General features: G+C 33.1%; 2 protein-coding genes across 2 annotated transcripts; one reads left to right on the forward strand and one right to left on the reverse strand.

The window, feature by feature from the left end:
• Window positions 1–10,761: 10,761 nt before the first annotated feature.
• On the reverse strand, window positions 10,762–16,049 carry LOC148313878 (uncharacterized). The gene is made up of 5 exons (XM_088271282.1): window positions 15,922–16,049; window positions 15,638–15,836; window positions 14,241–14,352; window positions 12,524–12,641; window positions 10,762–11,106 (listed from the first exon to the last, which is right to left on the reverse strand). The coding sequence occupies exons 1-5, from the start codon at window positions 15,955–15,957 to the stop codon at window positions 10,876–10,878; spliced, it is 696 nt and encodes a 231-aa protein (XP_088127408.1). The 5' UTR covers window positions 15,958–16,049; the 3' UTR covers window positions 10,762–10,875.
• Window positions 16,050–16,178: 129 nt separating this feature from the next.
• On the forward strand, window positions 16,179–23,777 carry LOC148313879 (kinetochore-associated protein 1-like). Its single transcript, XM_088271386.1, has 2 exons — window positions 16,179–16,402; window positions 16,942–23,777. The coding sequence occupies exon 2, from the start codon at window positions 16,948–16,950 to the stop codon at window positions 22,660–22,662; it is 5,715 nt and encodes a 1,904-aa protein (XP_088127512.1). The 5' UTR covers window positions 16,179–16,402; window positions 16,942–16,947; the 3' UTR covers window positions 22,663–23,777.
• The last annotated feature ends 805 nt before the right edge of the window (window positions 23,778–24,582 follow it).

Below are 24,582 nucleotides of genomic sequence, written 5' to 3' on the forward strand. Positions count from 1 at the left end.
GCAGTGCCCTATGCACCATTGGGGTGCGGATAAGGGATTTATTATTTATTATTATTATATATATTTTCTCGTTTGTTTTATTTTCTCATTTGTTTATTTTAAATATGCTTCTTATGCCTATTTATTAAACCTGTTTATTGTTTTTATATTTTGCCGTGTTTTGGTTATATAAAAAATCTTTTTCGTAACTTTATTATTTGTGTTCCAGTCTTGTTAACCTTAATCCCATATCCCAAAATGAGGAATATTAAAAAGGCAGTGTGGTGTGGCGTTGTATTTTATCTCTGCCTACCCCTGCTGGAAAGTGGCGTGATGGACAGTTAGTAAAAAATAAATAAAACGTGTTTCTGTTTTAAAAAACATACCATAAAAATTATCAATTGGTATGTTATAAAATGTAAGGTATTTTTAGTGAACTAAATACATCTCTTTTTTTTAATGATTCTCTTCGGAACATGATTTATTTATAATTCGTAATTACCCTTGTAATATTTTACAAAAATGGCGCTATATAAATTATGCGCAATTATTATCATCATTATTTCATACGATAGTAATTTTTTTTATGTGATGTGATGTAGTTTTAATGTATGTATGAGAATGTAATATTTTATGCGTATTTTATGTATATATAACTATGGCCAATAATCAAAATGAATTTATGTCTAATTTATTACTGTTTACTAAATATAGATAGCCCGTTTCAGTATAGTTTGATTTTACATTGAGAATAGCCAATCTATTTCTTATCAAAATCGGCACATATTTTATACGTCCGAGGCATATTTTGATAAATTCCGTTATATATCGTGTAAGTTGTAACGAATGATGGTAAATGAGATATATCGGAATAGGGTGTGCAAAATTAACGCAAACCGGCATTACCGATAAATCGGTAAAAATATGAACTTAATTCCAGGTTTATTTGGTAATTACCACCAATATTTCATCAAATCTATTGTGACCTGTGTTTTGATGTATTCAGCACCATTTAAAATGATGCGGAATGCATCGAAACACGTGTTACAATGGATTTTAAGAATTCTTCGTATTTACCAACTAAAACGTAAATTTAAAACTGAATAGATTTTAACACAAAGTGAGTGTCGAATCAAGTAATAAAATTACTGAATAATTATCGGTACAAAAAGTTGTTAGATTTATTATAGTTTTTGTCATTTTTGAATCGATGATATAATCGACTACTACTGCCATCACGCCGTTTCTCTGCAGGAGTAGGCAGATAGGATGGAACGCCTCACTCTTCTGTCCTGACATACACTTCCAGCTTCCTTTACATATATACATCTAGTTATACACCCCCTCCGATTACGTTGATTTTTTAACACCTTTTAAAAAACTGTATGAAATCATCTTTGTAAATAAAAATTTAAATGTTCGTTTGTTTAAATCTTAAATATTCTTAAGTAAAATCCATAAATCACTTTCAAATTTTGACATAACCAAAATTTATTAAAAAATTCAAATACAGTTTTGTTTTTACTTATCTTTTTAAATAAAATAATAACGTAAGTTTGTTCAAAATCTCAAATCCCCTCGAGTTATTCACAGATTGCTTTGACATTTTGACACAACGTTTCATTTGAATACGCGTATTTTTTTATGTCTTTATAAATAAAAATATCAATCGTAGTTCGATTATTAAAGGTAATTACATAAAAATTTATTGGAACATACATCATTAATGGAATTCAGGTTAATTTACCGGTAAATCAGTTTGCTGAAAACCGGTCACTATCAAAGCAAAATAAAGTACCATATACGGCGTTTGAAAATGATGCGAAATGCATCGGAACCCGTGTCACAATAGATTTTTAGTAATTTAATCGTCGTTCGAGCCCTTATCCGCACCCCAATGGTGCATAGGGCACTGCATCATATAAACGCAGTATTATTTTGATCGTTAAAACACGAAGAGAAGGTGATCAGCCCTCCGCTTCAGGTACCAGTTCAGGATAATATTGAATACATATTATTTTGAAAAAATCATTTAAATTTATTTGACCCCCTCTGGGAATCGTACCCGGGACCTCCAGAACGGTAGCCGAGCGCGCTGACCAATACACTACGGAGGCGGACAAAATTTTTAGTAATAGTGGTATACCATTGGTAAACCAAGTAAAAATTAAAACAAAAATAGATTGATATTACCACAAAGTAACTGCTGAATTAATTGGTGAAAAATTAGTTTTTGTCACATTAAATGCCTTGCGTTCTCACCGGTAAGTGTAAATATATGCACCGGTTATTCATTGATGGAATTCAAAATTCATCCAAATTTACCGGTGAATCGGTTTACTGAAAACCGGTCACACATGCCCTATCTCGAAGCAAGACAAGGTACAATATAATAAGTTTCTGTGACACTAACTGCCTTGTGTTCTCAGATTAATATTTTATGACGGCCTCTTTTTCTATCAGTCCGCATACCCAATACCCATGGTTCATTTTTTCTTTCAGCCATATAAATTATGAGACCACTGGCCAACGGTATTCTGTAACCCAGTTACCGTCTCTCGTCAATGCATTTTGTTTAATAAAATGTTGTTATGAATAATGGCTGACGCATGTGTTTGAAAACTTTAATAAACCATTTAATTTATAAACCTTAATATAAATAATGTTTGGGGAATAGACTTTATGCTACCAAAATCAAGCACAATGTGAATAAATATATCGCAGCGACTTGTCGATGCAAATCTTATCTCTCTATGACTTATTTGTTTACCAGAAAAAAAAATATTTCATGTTTTCTCTCCTAAGAATATATGTGAACTTATTCGGAATGAATTTCACATTTGTATGTTCAATTGGAATTATATTTTTAAAGGAATAACTCGCAAAGTCTTTACATTTAGAGGGTTGTCTGAGGGTGAGATATTAAGAACGAGGAATACAAATGTGAAAAATACATTACAAACACCGAGAGGAATTAAAAATAAATGTTTCTTGAATTTATTTTGCTATTGACTGTCAGTAAGTTACTTCATATAAAAAATAAAAGTAAAAATTCATTTTCATTTCATTTCAAACCCCTTATTCGCACCTCAATGGTGCATAGGGCACTGCATTATATAAACGCAGTGTTATCTTGATCGTTAACACACGAAGGAAAGGTGATCAGCCCTCCGCTTCAGGTACCAGTCCAGGGTAATATTGAATAAATATGAGAGTGAAAAATCACTTATATTTATTTGACGCCCACTGGGAATCGAACCCGGGACCTCCAGTCCATGAAGGAAATGTGATCAGCCCTCCGCTTCAGGTACCAGTCCAGGGTAATGTTGAATAAATATTTATGTAAAAAATCACTTATATTTATTTGATCCCACCCTGGGAATCAAACCCACGACCTCCAGTAATACTGATCATTACACTACGGAGGCGGCTAAAATATCTTGCCTTCCAAATTCTTATTCGTATTTATTAAGATGCCAATAAAGAAGAAAAAGTAAAAAGTATCAATTCATCAAGGTACGTCTCGAAACCGGTAGACATAATCTCGGTGAGTGGTTATATACTAATATTACTAAAATTTTTGTGAATTTTTTTTTTAAACATTTTCATTTCATTTCAAACCCCTTATCCGCACCCCGATGGTGCATAGGGCACTGCATTATATAAACGCAGTGTTATCTTGATCGTTAACACACGAAGGAAAGGTGATCAGCCCTCCGCTTCAGGTACCAGTCCACGGATATATTGAATAAATATTAGAGTGAAAAAATCACTTCTATTTATTTGACCCCCCCCCCTGGGAATCGAACCCGGGACCTCTAAAATGGTAGCTGAGCGTGCTGGCCATTACAATACGGAGGCGGACGGTAAAAATGACTAACCACAAAGGAAATGCTTAAAATATTAATAATATTGATAATATCAATTCTTCAGTTAGCTCTACGGTATAAAATAAGTACCTGTAACAAATTATTTAGGAAACTATAGTTTTATCACAAACGAAATGATGGATAACAGTTAAAATAATTACCAGCGCGTAATAACGTATTATAATTGCACGAATCTATTAAAAACGAACGGATTTCATACGATTCGCAAACGGTACGTCTAAAGCTCACGTTTCGTAAAATCAATTTCATACCAGCATGCTCCAAAGGTCAGATTATTTATTATATTAATTAAGATAACGTCCCAGTTGTAATACGAATGCAAATATTACAGCTGTGTTCAAATTATTTAAGCATGTGTTTCGACGAAGGCTCGGACATGAAAGTATTGCAAAACATCTGCCGTGCTGAATAATATTATACCCCGACTGAATGGACCTGCTTCAAGTTAAATATAACTTTGAAGAAGTGTACCTATGTTTATATATATCGTCGTCGTACAGGAGAAAGTGACCAACTACCAAAACGTAAAATGTTCAGGAGGGCCATTTAAGTCACTATTGCTTGGCAAGAAAATAAACACCAATGCAGTTAGTTATTTATAACCAGTCACTATATTATACTTCCAAGTTTAAAATCCTTTGGGATTTTTTCAGGGCAATATTAAGCTAGTAAGATATCAAATAGTCAATCGTCACGTTTTTGTAAAACAATGCACTTGGTCACTTTCTCCTGTATGACTACGATATGTAAGATGTAACAGCAGTATTATGTTTGGATGTCTAAAAGTCACAAATGATGCGAGTCAATAAAAACAATAAACTGACATTGTTGATAATAGAAGCAGAGAAAGACCGAGAATAACTTCGAATGATCAAGTATTCAAGTGGTCAGACATATAATATTTATTTATTGTAACTGCAGACAGTTGGTAGAATTCCGTATTGAATTGTTGGGTAATATATCCAAAATAAAACAGGGTTTTTGTTGGATTGAATTCTACGTTTATGTATATCTTAATACTGACGCGTTTCGTCTTCTTAGGACATTATCAAACACTGACTAAAAATATTTACAAAATGTCCTTATATACTAATAGCAATTATTGTTAGTATATAGGGATAGTATATATATATATATATATACTATCCCTATATACTAACAATAATTGCTATTAGTATATATATGTCTATATATATTTATATTTATATATATTTATATATATATATATATATATATATATATATATATATATATATATATATATATATATATATATATATATATATATATATATATATATATATATATATATATATATATATATATATATATATATATATATATATATATATATATATATATATATATATATATATATATCTATATATATATGTATATATATATATATATATATATTTATACATATATATATATATATATATATATATATATATATATATATATATATATATATATATATATATATATATATATATATATAAATAGATATATAAATATATGGGCAGTACACAATAGTGTACTGGTTCTAGTGTACTACTTCTCTGGAAGTAGGCAAAAGAAGGATGAAAGTAGATTGAATGTAGTCGATATGTGATCCATCAGACAAATGTGTGGCAAAACGAAGTTTGCGAAAACTGCAGATCATCACAAAATCTGTCGATGAAAATATTTGTTATTAACTAGTCGTTAATAAAGAACAATTAGCGGTCTAATTTTAAATTTGTTGTACTAGCTGTGCCTCTCCAGAAAAAGACTAAGCTCTTGTGCTTGGAGAGGGACATCTGTTGAGATTTACAGAAAGCATTGCGTGCATGCGTGCATGTGATAAAAGTATACTACTATTTAACAAATATACTCAATACTTGGGTACACGAACATGCTAAGGTTCGCTTAATACTCTCTAGATGTACCCACTCTACCCGCATTTCCCAGTAAAAAAATCAGGGCGGTAAGGCACAAAAAACATAAATATGACCGGTTTCCGAAACTCGAGAATCATTCACGGTCCACATTGAGGAGGGTAAAATAAATATTATGACGAGAAACAAGTCATACTTGTACGTGTTGACGGAATCCACTATTCGAAAGCACCGGTCGCTGAAAGCTATTGAAATTGTGTGTCGCGATGTACAAGGTACATAATGCATTGTAGAAAGCGTGCCTCGAGTTTGCCTTCCACATTTCTGATGTGGCCAGCTCGACGAAAAACCAGTACTTAATTAGTACTTTCCTACAAATCTAGACCACATTAATTATAACAACTTAAGTGTCATAAATCGTAATTAGAAACTAATGTGTTACTTACTTTACACGGGACTAAAAATACTTTATTTTTCTTCTTCTAACCCTTATCTTCGCTCGATGGTGCATAGGGCACAGCATCATATAGAAGCAGTATAATTTTTGATCGTTCAATACACGAAGGAAAGGTGATCAGCCTTGCGCTTCAGGTACCAGTCCAGGGTGAAAAAAATCAATATTATAATTAAAATGTAACTTTGTTTTAAAATCACTATAAATATTTTATTATAACTTAATTATAATATCTACCGGTTTCGAAGCTAACCGCTTCTTTATCAAGACAATTAGTATTGATATTGAAGAAATATTTAATATTAAATATGCCTCTTTTGCTGGAATATAGTACATTTTCTGGGCATTCCGAAAACATGCACCACTGAAAATTGACGATTTTTGATTTATGACGTTCTTGAAAGGAGTGAGCGACATGTTTCGATAAACATGTGTCACAATAGATTTAAAGAAATAGTGATATTTACCAGGTAAAACTTAAATTAAAAGTGGATACATAATCTGACTTAAAATAAGCGTTGTAATGTACATATTCGGCTCTTTGTTTAATTAGTTTGCGACCGCTGATCTAGAATTTGGATTGGACAAGTTGTTTTCGGTGACAAGTTGGAGTCCACGTGTCTGAGAAAGGAGTTAGAGGGCCTTCGCTAAGTGGTGGGCACACACAGGACCGCCCAGGGCAGCGGCGAGATAACAGAGGACGTCCAGAGTCAATGAGATTGACCGAGTTCCTAGGAAAGCCTTGTTTGTAATGATAAGTTCCGTCCCATAACGGTTCTCGTTCAATTATAAACATGCCCTTTAGAGGACCACAATCAAAACATTATTATTATTTACAACACACTCAAAATTTTGTAAATAAATTATCTGGTCAAATTATAAGCTTAAATAATACAAATGAAAATGATATTTTCTGGCGTTTCTCATGTGTGTGATTATAATCCAAGATTCGGACCTCACAAACTAATATAACAGTTTCTGCTTAGTAAAAAGCTTCTTTACATCTCACCAACAGTGTAAATTCAAAGTAAAATCGGGATACAATTTTATATTGTTTCACATTTTTAATAAATTTCGCAACTTAGTTAAAAAAAATTAAAAAAAAATCCTTAGCAAGAGCAGATCTGTCAGGAAGCCTAGATGTTTCTGTATCAGATCTGGGCATGCGGTGGGACAGCTTTCAATGTAATCTCACCAATAGATCGGCTGTCCAAACTTAAAACACAGCAAGGGACATTTTTTTGTAGTACGTTTTTTTGCATTTTTGGACTAAGTAGAATCTACTTATTTCAAAAATGCAAAAAAAACGTACCACAAAAAAATATCCCTTACCGTGTTTTGAGTTTGGACAGCCGAGATGTCTTTAGTGAAGTTCTAGTGATTCAAGATCAAGGTTTCTAAATTGGTTCATACATAAAGAACTTCCCAGAATTTGAGCAGTGTGGTTGTCAATAATGGGTAGAATTGGTTAATTTTACACGTGTGTAAAGTGATCACTTAAACCAGCCTATGACGGTCGTCAGCCCCGTAAATGCCCAGACTTCCATATTCTTCTTCATCTTTGATGAGATGTCAAAAAATAATAATATTATTATTGTTATTATTTTTCCGCCTTCGTAGTATAATGGTCAGCACGATAGGCTACCATGCTGGATGTCCCGAGTTCGATTTCCAAGAGTGTCAAAATAAATATTAGTGATTTTAATATTTATTTAATATCATCCTGGACTGGTACTTGAAGGGCAAGGATGATCACATTTCCTTAGTGTATGTAACGACTAAGATAACACTGCTTCTATACGATGCAGTGCCCTATGCACGCCATATCGTTACATTTTAAAGGCATCTCTGCATGTAGGATAGTAAGGATAGGGAAGGAAATGTGAAAAATATTTACATCGCAAGCACCCAGACCAATTGAAAATAAATATTTCTTGAATTTACTTTGCATTGGCGGGAATCGAACTCGCGACGTCAGTTCACCAATCCTACCTTATGATTTTCGGAATTGAAAATTAATGACAATACTTTTTCGACATTTCAACACAGATGTAAAATAATTCACCAATTTTGAGATGTCAAAAAACGCAGATTTGTGAGCAAGTATTTGGACACACTCAAAGTGTTGTGAATAAAAAAACTGGCAAAATTATAAGATGCATACAATTTTAAATCATGTTTTTAGGCGTTTCCCAGTATGAAAAAAGTAATCTGGCTTTCGGATATGCATACATCCAAATAAAGGGTCTCTGCTAAATAAAAGCTTTTCCAATCCAACCATAGATGAACTCACATGTACAGGTGTTGCCTATGAAGTTTTTCTCAAATTTAACCAGTATAGTCTAGGAACTACCATTTCTTTTATCAAATTTTTGTGAACCATAAATAAATAAATAAATAAAATAAAATTAAAATAAAATCACTTATATATTTTTTTACAAAAATGTTAATTAAATTAGTATATAACCACTCACCGAATAAAATTAGTATATAACCACTCACTGTGAGTGGTTATATACTAATTTTATTAACATTTTTGTAAAAAAATAAATAAGTAAAAATGACGAACCACCAAGTAAATGCTTTAAATATTAATAATATTGAGAATATAAAAATTAAATGTTTAGTATGACAATTTTAGTATTTTATCTTTTGGATATTAGGTATGTATTCTGAAAAAAAAAGTTAATTTATGTTACCCGATATAATGTTTATCTAACCTTCATAAATACTAACGGATACTTACCATCCATAAATAATTCCAACTTCTTTCCCGACCCTTTTTCGTATCTTCTTCTTCTAACCCTTATCCGCACCCAATGGTGCATAGGGCACTGCATAGTATTGACAAAGTGTTATCTTGATATTTACTTATATGAAGGCAAGGTGATCACTCGCCTCACTGCAGAGACCAGTCCAGGGTAATGTTAAATAAATATTCTAGTGTGAAATCACAAATATTTATTTTTCAACTGTCCCCCCCGGGAATCGAAACCGCGACCTCCTGCGCGGTAGCTAAACACGTGAACACTTTCCATATACCTTCCCTCCACTTTTTTGTATACCTTCCCGATTCTCATTATCAAATTGGATATAATTATATACTTACCTAAACTAACCTTACCTTATAATACTAACCGTCCATAAATGATTCCTTGTGTTGACATCTCAATATAAATGAAGAATATGGTAAGTCTGGGTACAGGCCTTACGACCTACAACCATGAATGGTGAGTGATACACAAGTTTAATTCTATTACAGGACGCAAGCCCCGTAAATACCCAGACAATAATACAGTTGGAATGGTGATATAAGGTAAGAACGCAAGGCCAAGATAAGCAATATTGATAAAATTAAGAAAGGTGTGTTGAGATGAATTGGGCACGTGAATCAAATGAGTGAACAAAGAATAGCAAAACAAATTTATGAGGCAAATGTGGTTGGTAATAGAAACAGAGGAAGACTTGGTATGATCAAGTATTTCAAAAATGTGAAAGTGGTCAGGAATCGGAATAATCGGCGGGTATGTATGAGAAGATGGATGGATGGTGATTGTTTGTAGAGACAGATTGGTGTGAAGTTCTCTTCTCTCTGCCTGCCCCTGCGTGAAGCGGCGTCTTGGTAAGTTATTTAGTTTTTTATGGATGTTTATTGTACAGTTCATATTTTGGCAGTAGATTTTTTTAAATTAAGAAATGCATTAAGTATCCCATGATGCATATTACATAAACATGTTCATTTTCAAACAAAGATTGTTAATAAACATGATCATGAATTAATATGATTTTTTGACATCTCATCAAAGATGAAGAAGAATATGGAAGTCTGGGCATTTACGGTGCTGACGACCGTCATAGGCTGGTTTACGTGACCACTTTACACACGTGCAACATTCACCAATTGTACCCATTATTGATAACCACACTACTCAAATTCTTGGAAGTTCTGTATATATGAACCAATTTTTAAACATTGTTCTTGAATCACTAGAACATCACTACAGACATCAATTGTTGAGGTGAAAATAAGCTTTTTATTGAGCAGAAATTCTTTTATTAGTATGTGAGGTCCGAATCCTGGATTATAATCACCAGAGAATATCACTTTCATTTTTATTATTTAAGCTTATAATTTGACCAGATAATTTATTTACAACATTTTGAGTGAGTCCAAATACTTGTTCACAAAATCTGGATTATCTCTATTATTTTCATATCATTTTTTGACATCTAGATGTCAAAAAATAATATGAAAGTAACTCCTGTAATTACACTTGTTCCAAACACTTGTTCACAAAATCTGGATTATCATTAATTACAGGAGTTATTTTCATATTATTTTTTGACATCTAGATGTCAAAAAATGATATGAAAATAACTCCTGTAATTGGAGATAATCCAGATTTTGTGAACAAGTATTTGGACACACTCAAAATGTAGTAAATAAATTAACATTATTTTCAGGCGAAGATTGTTTGAGAAGACAGTTGGTGTGGCATTCTATTCTCTGTGCATACCCCTGAAGGAAAGTGGCATGACGAAAAAATAAAGCCCAAATTTTTTGAATATTTGAGAAATTTATTTACTAAAACAGGGTATATTATAACAAAATTGGTGAGTGTATTTCACACTAGAATCCATAAGTATAAACTATGTTTTAAACAAACATTTACTATGTACTCTTTTCAGGTTCCCCTTTATCTCCGATTTCCGGAGGATGTTCCAATATTTTATCTATGAGCCCGAATTCAAGGGCTTCCTTGGGATTCATAAACTTGTCTCGTTCCATAGAAGACTGAATTCTATCCAAAGATAGTCCCGTGTGCTTGACATACAAATGGTTGATCTGGTTCTTAAGCTTCAAGATCTCTTCTGCTTGAATTTGGATGTCAGTCGCTTGACCCTAGAAAATACAAGATAACTCGTAAGCAGGTATGTTAATCACCCATTTAAAAAAATAGGTTTATGGCATTTTGAGTGTGTTTAAATCCTTGTCCAGAAATCTGGGTTTCTCCATTTACGGGTTATTTTTATAAAACATTTAGTTTACATATCAATATAAAAATAACTGCTCCATCGAGATTTGTGAACAATGATTTTGATGTTATATATTTTTATGTTTTATATTTTAATGTGTTTAATGTTTTAGAACTTAATAAACTCTGATGATGACAAGGTTCTTGTCGAAACCGGTAGGTTAAAGTGTACTAATAATAAAAAAAGTGGTTAAAACAGAGTTGTTTAATTTATAAAGTTTATAAAATGTGCCACAAAGTATCTGCGAAAAACATTCAAGAAATGATTTTGCTTTCAAACGTTCAAAACATTCAAAATGTTGTGAATAAAATAACTGTTAATACAAATTATAAGCTTAGTTAACACATTGTTTGTTTGCTCAGATAGTCCTCCGCCCATCCCTCAGTATACTAATCACAAGTAACCGCAAACCCAATTCCCATATGTATGTAGAAGTTTCTGAGGTATCTCTACATGAGAGAGTACGGCTATTATCCTTGGCTCTACCCGACCGAGTTTCTCCAGGGTATGCTTGGCTACAATAGTTTAGAGACTAGAAGGAATGTGTATGTATTTGATTTCACATTTTTATAGATTGTTGTGCGGTATGATCGATAATCCTGAAATTATCTGGAACATTGGTCTGTATGTTCCCGATAGTTACCTAAGACAGCGTCGGCATAGATTGCTTCACATTCCTATACACAGGACCAACCTGCCAATGGTTATGCCTGTAGAAAAAGCTACTGCTATGTTGATCAATATCTCATTGGATATTGATCTGTTCTGTCTCTGGTGCTCTACCAAAAGTAAGCAAATAGAACGCTTATAAGCATCTCCGCTCTCCAACAACAGTATGTGAAAGATATATTTATATGTTAAAAATTAAAATTCATGGTTTCGGCGTGTCATAATTTGGGACAATCATACATACATATAAATTAATGAAATAAAATTGAGTATGCTGCTAAAGATACTCAACCATAGATGATGCCAAGAACTCACATATGAAAGAAAGTGTCATAAGCTTTGTAAATGTAAGCTTCTATGTTGAGTTGTCAAATATAAAATTGGTTTATTTAAATAAAAAAAAATAAAAAAACAATCCATGCATCTCACAGTTCTACATACATTCTTGCGGCCTACACGTGTATTGTCGAGATTGCATTTTATGTGAATTAATAGCAACCTGACACAAAAAGCAATTGAACAAAAATAATATAATGAGGCTAAAAGAACTTAGATTATATTTACTGATTTTTTTCATACAATTTGTGTACAAATAAATTTAAAAATCATATTACCTGAACACCGCCAGATGGCTGATGTATCATAATTCTGGCATTTGGTAGAGAGTGGCGCATCCCGGGAGCTCCAGAGGCTAATAGAAGCGATGCCATACTACAAGCTTGACCGACACACCTAAAATAAGGCAAATTAGTTCATTTGAATTTCATTAATTGATTCGGCAGTCACTTTGTGGTAAAATCTATGTATTTTTAATTTATGTTTTACTTGGCAAATACCACTATTTTTTAAAATGTATTGTGACACGTGTTTCAATTATGCATCATTTTCAAACATCGTATGTGAAGCCAAGTCTAAATTTAAGAGTTGTGTCCTTAGGTTGTTGAAGGTTGAAGAGAGGATAGGACCTGTTTCTTATTTGATTGAGCATTAAGAGATGAAATGAAGAGCTAGCTTTTGTTAACCGGATCCACGCGGCTAGCATAACCGTATGTGTTTTAACAAAACATGCCCCATACGCGGCTGACATAAGCGTTTGTGTTTTTACATTGCTCCAAGTTTCGAACCTCAGTTCAACTTAGAGGGATTTTTTCATGGTTTGGAACTTTGGATAAAATAATACGTCAATCCTTGGCCTTATGACATCTGTCGAAATATCTGACTAATAATTTGTAACATCACAAGGATAAATAAAAGAACAGATCCCTGATTTTTCTTGCGGTTGGTAATTAGTCCGCGCCATAATCAAGCCCTATATCTGTCTCACTCTCGACGCTACGCATCGCCATTGGGTAAGAATGACACACGATGCGTGCTTTGATTTATTTATGTTACGATCTAATTTGTTTATATTACGATATATTTCAAAAATAATGTGACACACGTGTATGTACCAAAAAGGCACAATGAATCCCATTGAACGTTTTTGTTTAGGAAAATAAATCGTTTCTTAACTAAATACATGATAAAAGTTATCATTTAAAAAACGGCGAAATACCACCGCGCACGGGCGTCTCTTAGGAACAAAGTTAACGCGGTTAAAAGGTTAAATGAACTTACACTGACATAAATAAATGACACAAATCCAATAAATATCTAATTAGATTTTTAAAAAATTTGAAATCTGACTTATGTTGATGTACATTTGGCATCGCTAGGGCATGGATGAAAAACTGTTTTTGACAAATCCCTGACAAGGCAAAATGTATATGCATCACTAACTAACTAACCATCACGCTACTTCCGCAGGGGTAGGCAGAGAGAAAAGAACACAACGCCAATCTGTATTTGCACGCAATTTGCCTTATCCACATTCATATATCTTCTCATACATACACGCCGATTATTCCGCCTCCCGACCTAACCACTTTCAAGTATTTGAAATACTTGATCATGACAAATTTTTGCCGGTCTTCCTCTGCAGAAGCAGATATAGAATAATAGGAGCAAAATAGAATAATATAAGCAAAAATAGAAAAATAGAAATTACCAACTACATTCGCCTTATAAATTTTTTAACTGTATTTTCTTCACTCATTCTATTCACATGCCCAAACCATCTCAACACACCTTTCTTAATATGATAATGCTTATGTCAGTCTTGCATTCTCTCCTATACATATAATGATATACACCACCTGAACATCTTTCATACATACATCACTAAAATTTAAAAATATATTTAAAATATTATTCCTGATCTGAAAAAGGATCCTATTGTCAAAAAAATGTTCTTAAAAAAAATTAGGTAAAAAAAATGTTAATTGAACAAACCATGTCGCTATTGGAGGAAGGATGTATTGCATTGTATCATATATTCCCAGACCAGCGGTAACACTACCTCCCGGTGAGTTGATATACATGTGAATTGGTTTCTTACTAGATTCTGCAAAGACATTAGAAACAGTTAAATTAAGGTAAAAAATAATTGTATGAAAAATTTTATAATAATTTTATTCTTATTTGAGGAGTCAGTGCCTGTCAATAAGGCTTCCAACTGTGACCAGTATAGATCTATTGTGACAAAAAGGGTATAATAACAATAATAATAATAACATGATGGCATTTTCGGCACGAGAGTTAAATTCTTTATATCTTCTTTAATTTTTTACAAATTTCAACAAGAATAATACCGACTGCATTTTTTTAAATGAAAATATTTTGTATGATTATTCATTAGAATCCGAAACATACTAACCATCGATAACCTAAAAAGAGTTTACTATGCTATCGTACACTCACTACTACAGTATGGCATTATTGCATGGGGAGGCTCATACAACAACATACTGAACTCAGTGAAAATAGTACAGAAAACCATAATTAAAGTCATATTGAGAAAAAAAAATATTTCCAACAAAATTATTATTTAAAAAATTTCAAGTCCCAAATATAGAATCCATTTATAAAAAAACCGCAGTTTTTCAAATACTAAAGGGTGACAACTATTTAAATCTAACAAAAAAATTATCATCGAGATTCTCAAACGATTTTTCTACTCCAAAATGCAACACCAAGCAATTTCAGCAAAACTTCAAATATTTGGCAATCAAACATTTCAATAAACTCCCTAAAGAAATTAAAAAAAATAGATGATATAAAAATCCTTAAGAAAAAAATTAAAGCTCTATACATTTAAATCTTAAAAAAAATATATATAAAAAAAAACTATTATATCTTTTATTATATAACATTAAACCACGAGTGTAAGTCCCTTTCCAAGCACAAGAGCACAGACTCTTTTATGGAGAGGCACAGCGAATCGAAATATAAAAGTTCTCCATATGCATAAATGATTCAAATGTTATTATGTTATAAATAAAAATGTAAATATATTAAATGAATAAAAAAAAAAATAATAAAAGATTTACTGATGAGAAAAATAACAGGACATTATCGTGGGTTACCCACGATGTATCCTATTCTTAATTATATAGCACACCACTAGCAAAGATTAGGTAGGTGGATATCTAAATAGTATAGTGCAGAGAGTAAGGAATTTAAAAACAAATTTTCGCAGATGAAAGAATGGGAAAAGTTTTTTATTTGCTGAGTTGAGACAACTTATGGAATATACAAAAATCTCCCGATTGGAGACCACATCCCAGTTTACACAAAATATAACAGTCATCAATACAAACCTCAGTGTAAAGTTCTAATGAATATATTACCTGATTGCAAAAATAATAGCTGCGCAACGACAAGAGAGCTCAGATCATCGTGAATAGGTCCCATCAAACATATTATCCGTTCTTTCAGTAAGCGGGAAAATATGTCATACGCTCTTTCCCCTCGTCCTGTTTGCTCAACCACTATAGGCACCAAGTTAAGATGGTTGATGGATGAAGAATGTAAATATTTTCTGCTATTCTGTAAAATAAATTAAAGGAAAAATATCAACACATTTCTGCGACAGATTCGTAGAAAAAGTACATTCATCCATAAACTAACGTACCAATAAATTACTCAACACTCTGCTTTTAAATAACATTTTAGAGATATCCTTTATCCATTTACAAATATAAAAATTGTTGCAAACTTTCTCCTTTTCACGGTTATGTATTTTCGGGTGAACCAAATGTCAAAGTTATACTTTTTAGTGTTACCATTATTGAAATAATTTATTCAGCATTGAAACCTGTAAAACTGCACATAAATAAGTACCTAAATCAAATGAAATATTTTTGATAGTGGCAATAGTTATACGGGTTTGAATTTGAAATTTGTTTACCGGTCGGCCACCCGTCGCCCGTCAAATCAACAATTTTTGCATTTCTGTCAATTTTTGGTCAAATCGTGGTCAGGCGGAAATCGCTCGTGTGTTCATGTTTGCATTTAATGTTGTATTTTTACGTTTATAAAATCGGTGGGTTATTCGCATTTTTCTTGTTCACACTTGTGACAGTTGTGTTTTAGCGATACTACTTTGGTCTAATGTAAGTAAATTCAATATTTTTTAAGATTAAAATGTCGAGATTTACTTGTTACAAGAGATACTTCAAAATTCCATCAATACAGAGTCATAGTAATACCCTTGCGTAATGTTTTTTTTAATGATTTGAAACTACCTACTATGAATGATTAAACTGCGCACTCTGGCTATATTTTTGTTTTTATTACTCGATGTACAGTATTTTTTGTTTGTTCTTCAACTATTCTGCCATGTTATCTGGAGTTATGGACAGTCAATATTACCTAACTTCTCAAAGATTCTTTCAAAATATAATTTCAAAAAAATTGTGTGTTTTACCGATAAAACTAACGATTTGCGATTTCATTTCTACTCTTAATAGTTTTTGCATGTGGAGTAAAAAAAAGAAAAAATCATGAAATAAATTGATGGTGCTGATGTTGATTTTAGAAACCTTGGAAGCCAAAATGTCATAAAATAAAACATTTGCTATGGATATATGTGGGAAAAAAGAGATGTGCAAAATTTGGGTGGTTTTTTATAAGAATGTTTGTTTGATTACAGGTAAATATGGGGACGTGGACATTTATAGATAAGTCATCTTCTCCTGAAGAATTTTCAAGCATCGTGCATCATAATGAAGGAACCAGTAATTTCGCCGTGAAAATCTCCAACATTCTCCAGACAGACAATTTCAAGTCTATACCGAAATTTCACTCCACCATCAGAAATCCGTATGTGTGCATTTACTTTGAAAACACACTGTTGCTGTTTTCCAATACCAAGTGCGATGTGGTGCATCTTTACAAGGTGTTTGATGCGAATATTTCCGGGTTGATTATTCAGAAAAACGCAGACTGTATAGTTCTGATACTGGAAAATGGTTTTCTCTACAAAATCGACCTGGCATCCAAAAGAGTTTCACAAACCGCAGATAGCATCATCGATGACAAGTTTTCAAAGGTCTCGATCTACGAAGAAGCAAATGGCGGCTTTATCGTAGCTATTAACAGTTTAATCTACCATCACTTGTCTCTAGGTCCTGAAAAGGAAAATGAGGGCGATTTCATCAATTTCACAGTCAAGAGAATCAAGTACAGCGAGGTAAACGAAGAAACCATTATAAAAATTGAAATAGCCGAGAAAAAAGTTGAACATATTAATCTCTCAACTGTTTGCGTAAAACTGACAGATGATAATTATATTCTGGCCGTCTGTCCTGTTACTAACCAGAGCATATTGTTGACTGAAACAATCACCGCAAAATGTGTTGTACCGTTTACCAACTCAGATAAATTCTTATTTTTAAAAGAATCGTCTAGCAATGAACGCGAACTGTGTATCGGCAATTTCTACGAGTATAACGTCGAATATAACATTCCCGTCACAGAAAACTGTTTTATAATCGGCGGAGTAGAAGATTCGGCAATTTATCTGGATATCAAAGATGATAAAATATACATGTATCACATCCAAGAAAACTCTCCTCTATCGCAGCTGGAGATACTTATTTCTTCCAGAAATTACGAAGGGGCTGAAACATTTGCCAAATTAAACAACCTCTCGCCGGCTGCTGTCCTGGAATTAAAAGCCAAATGTCTTCTCGCAAATCTAAAAAAACATTTCTCATCCGAGCATCTCCAAGAGTTGAAGGAAATTCTGTCCACTTGCGAAAATAATGATTTTATATTGAATTGTTGCTTAGAATGTGCTGAATCGGATGCAAAATTGTGTGTTTTGCTCGAATTTGGTAAGCAATATATAAAAAATATTGATAATACCATTTCTAGAGAGAAATTTAACGAATTGATGTGGAAAACTGAAGTGTTTAAACTTATGGAATTGGAAGATTACGATAACAAAATAGAATGGGATGAAATGACAAAACTAACACCGTATGCCCTTCTTTTAAAATTAATTTCTAACGACCAATTGGATCTAGCCTGTATTGTTTGGATTAAATGTTACCCGTATATTATTCATAATTTAACCCAGCAAAATGTATCCACGCTTTTGTACTCGGTTGCGAGCGATATCAAACTGAATACTCTGTTGAGGTGGCTAGAATATTACGTACCAAACGTTATAAGTGTAAAACCTTATAGTGCGGATATAATTATAATTTGGGCTAAAGAGAGAATTGTATCCCTGGAAAATTCCAAACACTGGCCGGAAATTGGAGTTCAACTGGCAGAAAAACTAACTCCGTTGATATTTCACGGAAAAACTATGGTGAATTTCATGTCTGTCGAATCTGAAAAATTCTACTTCTTGATTCACTGCCTCAAGAATATTCAAACTCTCAAGAGCTCGTATAACATAATAGTCTCCTTAAAAGATTTTACGACGCTCAGCAGAGAGGAGCTTGCGAAACTCATTTTGCGCAAATGCTTCGCGGAAGACCTTGTTTCATTACTGGAAAATTATCTGCAAGATTTTGAGATGCGGCACAGCATTACTCGCGATACTTTGATACGAGAGCACGTAGAAGAGGTCATAAGTATGTCACCCATCGTGGATGAAAACAAAATGGAGATTTTGTTGAATTACATCAATAATGAGGCGGATAAATTTAAATGCATACTTCTCTTCCTAAAGTCCGCTCCCATCCCGTGGTCGCCGAAAGTCAGACAAATCGCCCACAGCTCGGCTCGTCTCGAACACGAATTGTCCAAAAACATCTCCCAGGAAATCGTCAATGCCGAGATCAAAAGTATATTAATGAAGTACAAATGCCACGAATTGTCTCCGGAAGATTACGAATTTCTAATAAGGCTCATTATAAGAAAAGGGGACTCGCAAATGTTGGCAGATATTGAGACCATTACCGACGTCTACTACCATCTCCGAGATGACTCCTACATGATGTGCATCGAACAGTATTTACAAACCTCGCAAATAAATCAGGCTTTGAACCTTTACCACAAAATGAAGGACGGTTTTAAAGAAATGTGCGTAAATTCATTGTTGTTGAAATTGGAAGATTTGCTTTATTCCAATTTGATCAATGATGAAATAGAGTGTAACCACATAGATTTCTTAAAGTCTATAAACATTCGAGATAATGTCATTCTTGACAATTTGTATAACATTTACATTCTGAAAAACAAACTGAAATTTAATATTTCTTTAAGCGAATATAGCATCGAAGAGACTCGTCACCACTTATTTAGAAGTTGGTGTAAAAAGATCTCGCTCGGTTTAGACAAAAAAGAAAATAATATAAAAGAAATCGTCACTCTGTCCGTTCGCATCGGATCTTGTTTAAAATTTTCTAAAGCCGATAGTATCCTTACTCTTTTACGTGAAATTAATTCAGATAAACAGTATGTTTTGGCAAATCTTATATTTGGAAATAAGTATTGTATTCTCGATAATGATATAAAATCTGTCGATATCATCATTGAGCTTATCCATCACATCGATTGCAATAATTACACCATTTTATTCAATGTTTTAAATCATATTTTAAAGGCTCTTCTGAATTGTGACTATATGGAATTGTCATCGTACGTAATAAATGTTTGCAGCTGGATAATGGCAATTTATTACTCTCATAATAACACTAAGGAAATATTAAGTTCGTGGAAAGTTTCTCCGTTTTATAATCCTCATATCATAAGTTCAATCATCCCTCTTTGGAGCCAGTTAATGTCTAAAAGTATTTCTAATAAAACTAACAATATGTCCGGATATTGTCTCTGCAAATCGGACTTCTGCAATGACGGGTCTGTCTGCTTGAAGAATGTCTTGCTGAAACTTCAATCTCAACAAAACGACATACATTTCCCAAGAATCTTGTCTTATAATACGATCAAGGACTTTGAAGGCAATATAGCTAGTCCGAATTGGTTAACCGACCTCGGTAACAGCATGGTGAAAGTTCTCATTAGTAAAATGCTAGCGTTCGAGCAGCCAGATCATCTGAATATATCGATGTTAATGTTCTGCCACTCCTCCGTAGAAGTTTGGCTGAATGATATGTTGACCGAGTTCGGGGATACACATAGAAAGATGAAAGTCGCTCAGTATATTCTGCAGTGCAAGGAAATGTTTCAACATGTCAATATTCCATACAAGCAAGCGTTCACAGTGTACTCGGAAAATAACATCGCTTCCAAATTGGAAAAATATGGAATATCGTTCAAAGAATACACGCAAGAAAATACTATTTGTAATATGAACTCTTTTCTAGAAGCATTGGTAAATATTGACACTTTTAACTTCCTCACGTTGGAAGAATTTTGTATAGTCACCGGAATAAGTCTAGATCAGGCTTTGATGTTTTATCTTTTCTCTCTTCTGAAGTCTTGGAATACGGATCTGGAGGATTATACGGATAATTATGGAACTAAGCATTCCGTAGTCAAACCTTTGAAACCAGATTTTATTCAAAAATGTATCAGTATTATCGATAAAATAAAATACAAAAAAGACTTGATCGAGAATCTCACTACGCTTTTCAATAATGGCGAAATCAATTTTCAGAATTTAACAAACATCACCGTTAGCCAATATTCTTACGAAGTTTTCTTGTTGATCATAGACCTTTTGAAGCATGCTGGTTGTGAACAAGTTTTCACAAAAGAGTTTTTGTTGTTAAAATTTTTGCAAACTTATACTAGAGTAAGCAAACCCAGACAGTCAGAACTGGATATTTACAACGTGAAGAACTCCTTCCCCGCTGTTGGATATTATCGTCTCCCATTTCAATCCCTCATATCCGGAGATTGCTGGAGTAACTTGAAATCTGAGCTGACTCTTTCAACGTACGAACGTTGGCTCCCAATAGCTGGTCTATTGCCTTTAGACGTGGAGCTGCAGGTGAGATGTGACATGATTTGTAGCAGCGCCGTCCGAGAGAGCATGACTCAGAAGAAGGTTCCCAATGAATCCGGAGCCTTCAAGTGGTCATTAAACTTGCAAAACGGTATTCTTTTAAAACAAGCACACAAATGCATTCAACAAATAACTAATTTAGAATGGGCCGGCGCTTGTTTCTACTACGTCTATCAAGGAAGCGCCATAGGGGCCGATCAAGTAGCCGCAGCGAATATGTGCTATCAGTTTGCCGAACATTGGTCAAAAATACAACCTAATAACGTCTTAAAGAAAATGCAGTCCAAGCATTTGCTGACACAAACTGCTCACATCCTTCACAAAGCCGGTTTATCCGACGAAAAATTGTTGTCTCTCTGCGACAACCCTAACCGACTTATCGAAGCATTGTATAATCACGATTCTATTCTCACAGTCACCGAATGTCCCAATATAAACGCTACCGTCGATGATATTGCCGAGGCGAATGGCTTGAATTCGTCGACATTACGGATGAATATTTTAGAAAGAATCCTTAACCAAACGAAAACTCAACACAACCACAATGCCGGCATCCATAGCAAGCCTAAATCCGTAGAAGATGGTACACTGGGTAAAGAAACATTAGCGAAGGCTTGCTATATTCTCAAAGGAAGCAATCCGATGATGGCCGCTCTGTACTTATCTCACATTGCCCTCGGTGAAAGTGATTCCTTGGAGAATTATAACAATAGGATAAGAGCTTTGCAATGCCTCATAAGCTTGGCAGACGGCGACGTCATAGAGAAAGTGACCAATTACACAGCCATCGCTCTGTGGTCTAAACTATGGGAGTTGTATTTCATGAATTGTCTGTGTTCAATGGGATTAGAATTTCTAACACCGACATTCTTAGAAAATAAAATCGACGTTTTAGTCCAGATTTGGAATGCGCGGGAACATAACCATTCCACGATATTGCTCGTACTCAAGATAATTTTGGTGTATAATTTACAACTCGATGACAATATTTTGGACCAAATTATGAAAGCGATGCTAAAATTCGGAATGTTAGTCGAAGTGAAAGAATTTTTGTATTCTTCGAAACCGTTTTATAATCAATCTTACGTAGATGCGTGGAGCAATGTCCTGTTAAATCCGTTTAAACAACTTGATATACCTTTAAGTGGAAACCAAAAAGAAGATTGTTACAATACCCTAAAATTATTACCAATTTGTCCGGTAATTTCCCAACTAGATTTAACCCCGATATGGTACAACTGCGTTAAAGTCAGTGCCCTCGAGATGGCAGCGGCGGTTTTACCGCACATTTCTGATGCTGAAAGAAAGAAAGTAGTCGCTAAGTTTGGTAAAATTCAACCTTCCTTACAGAACGATATAAAGTCCCTAAAGTCCAAGGGAATTCTTACATCGAATATTGCACTGACAATTTTGAAGCACCAGTATCGAAACCGATCAAATGTATAAAAATATAATAAAACTTATCTTGCTTTGATGCGTAAACTTAATATGTAATATTGATATCATAATTAAAAACTAATATAATAAGATGAAAATATGGGGGAGTAAAATTAAAAGATATTGTAAAATGTAGTAGTTTATTATATTTATACATTACAGATAATTTCTTTAATTAGTATGGTGTGGTATTAATAAAACCCTCCTCATTTAACAACAATCTCGTAAGATCTTTATCATATGTTTAATGTTTTTACCTACTGCAAGAAAACCGTGAAACCTCTGTGATGATTTTTTTTCAATGGAGAAGAGATGCTCTACGATTTAAGATGTTTCACATCTTCATTTTACACAAATGATTAGCAAGTCTGACCATATTGATGATATTGAAAATTTGGAGATGACATATGTAAAGAGTAGGTTAATCAACCAATTTGCTTTACAATAAGATTGATAGAACTAAACTGTTTATACTGAACAACACTTTTTTATACTGTCCAACTTGTATTATATAGGTAAGCATAATAAAAACATATTTCATGGTGGGGACTGACCGGAGCATTTCGTCGTAACGTAACGTCACTCGCGGCAAACGCTCTGACTGTGGATGGAGCGCTCGGCTCGCTGTACTGACTAAAGAATGCTTGCATCGGAACGTATTACTTTACAACGAAATGGCTCCAGTCAGTCCCCACCATTACATGTTTATTATATAATATGTATTATAGTAAGGATGGAAACTTAATGTGATACTGAATTATGGCTACATCAATTGTTCCTAGGTAAATCGAAATATATTAACGCTTTTATAAATACATAACAGATTTTATATAGGGGCCGTTGATATGTGTTGTCAAAATTACAATTTGCAAAGGAATTATTTTATATAGTTTTTAAAAATATTTTTACATTTCTTTAAGCATTTTCATATTATTTTAATGCTCTTTAAACACTTTTTTTAAAATAAACAATTTAATATTTTAATCAACCTTGTTTCATTATTATATCAATATGTATATACATACACCGGTATCTTTTTCAGATAATGGAAGGAAGGGTGAAAATTATTACAATTTGAATTACATATGAGTGTAGAATACATTATACATAGTTGTAATTGAATAATTGTAATAAATGAGTCGTCCACTCGCAAACCACGTTATGTTTAAAAAAAGTGGTTTTTAGCAAATGGCTCCAATCGGTAAAAAATTAAACATATTAACATCCATATTTAACATAATCTGCCAAAATTTGTTTAGTTAGGAATATATTAAAAGAAGAACGAAGTAATACTTAATTCTACCATATTACTAATTTCTACAAATTCAATAGTTCTATATTATAACTAAGCAATCACCTTTAAAAATCACTTAAAATAAAAATGATCATGAAGTCACCAATGAAGTGCATATTACGATTTTATAATACCTACCTTAATTTAGATAAAAATATGTTAGTATAATAAAATCTCATCCAGCACACCGCATAATCAAATCAAATCCAATCAGTTTTTCCTGTGCCTTGAAAAAATACACAATATTTTTTTTTACTTATGCTTTATACATATGTATTGTATTAGTATCAATTTATTGCATATTTTTTACTAACTCTGACACGTAAAAATATATTTATTTGAAGAATATCATAGCATTGAAGGTATCACAACTTACTTTTCGCGGAAACAAAATTGGTTTACTGTACTGTGTTTTTCTCGTTTCTCTTTAAGTATTTTTGTAATATAAGTAATTGTAAGATATAAATGATGATGTAATTCTAAATATTGATATATAATAATAATAAAACCCTTACCGCACCTCAATGGTGCATAGGGCACTGCTTCATATAAACGCAGTGTTATCTCGATCGTTTACACATGAAGGAAAGATGATCAGCTCTCCGCTTCAGGTACCAGTTCAGGGTAATATTGAA

This window comes from Brachycentrus maculatus, unplaced genomic scaffold, assembly GCF_059751285.1.
Source record: "Brachycentrus maculatus isolate JH-2025_06_01 unplaced genomic scaffold, ASM5975128v1 h1tg000004l, whole genome shotgun sequence".
In the NCBI taxonomy this organism is placed as follows: Eukaryota; Metazoa; Arthropoda; class Insecta; order Trichoptera; family Brachycentridae; genus Brachycentrus; species Brachycentrus maculatus.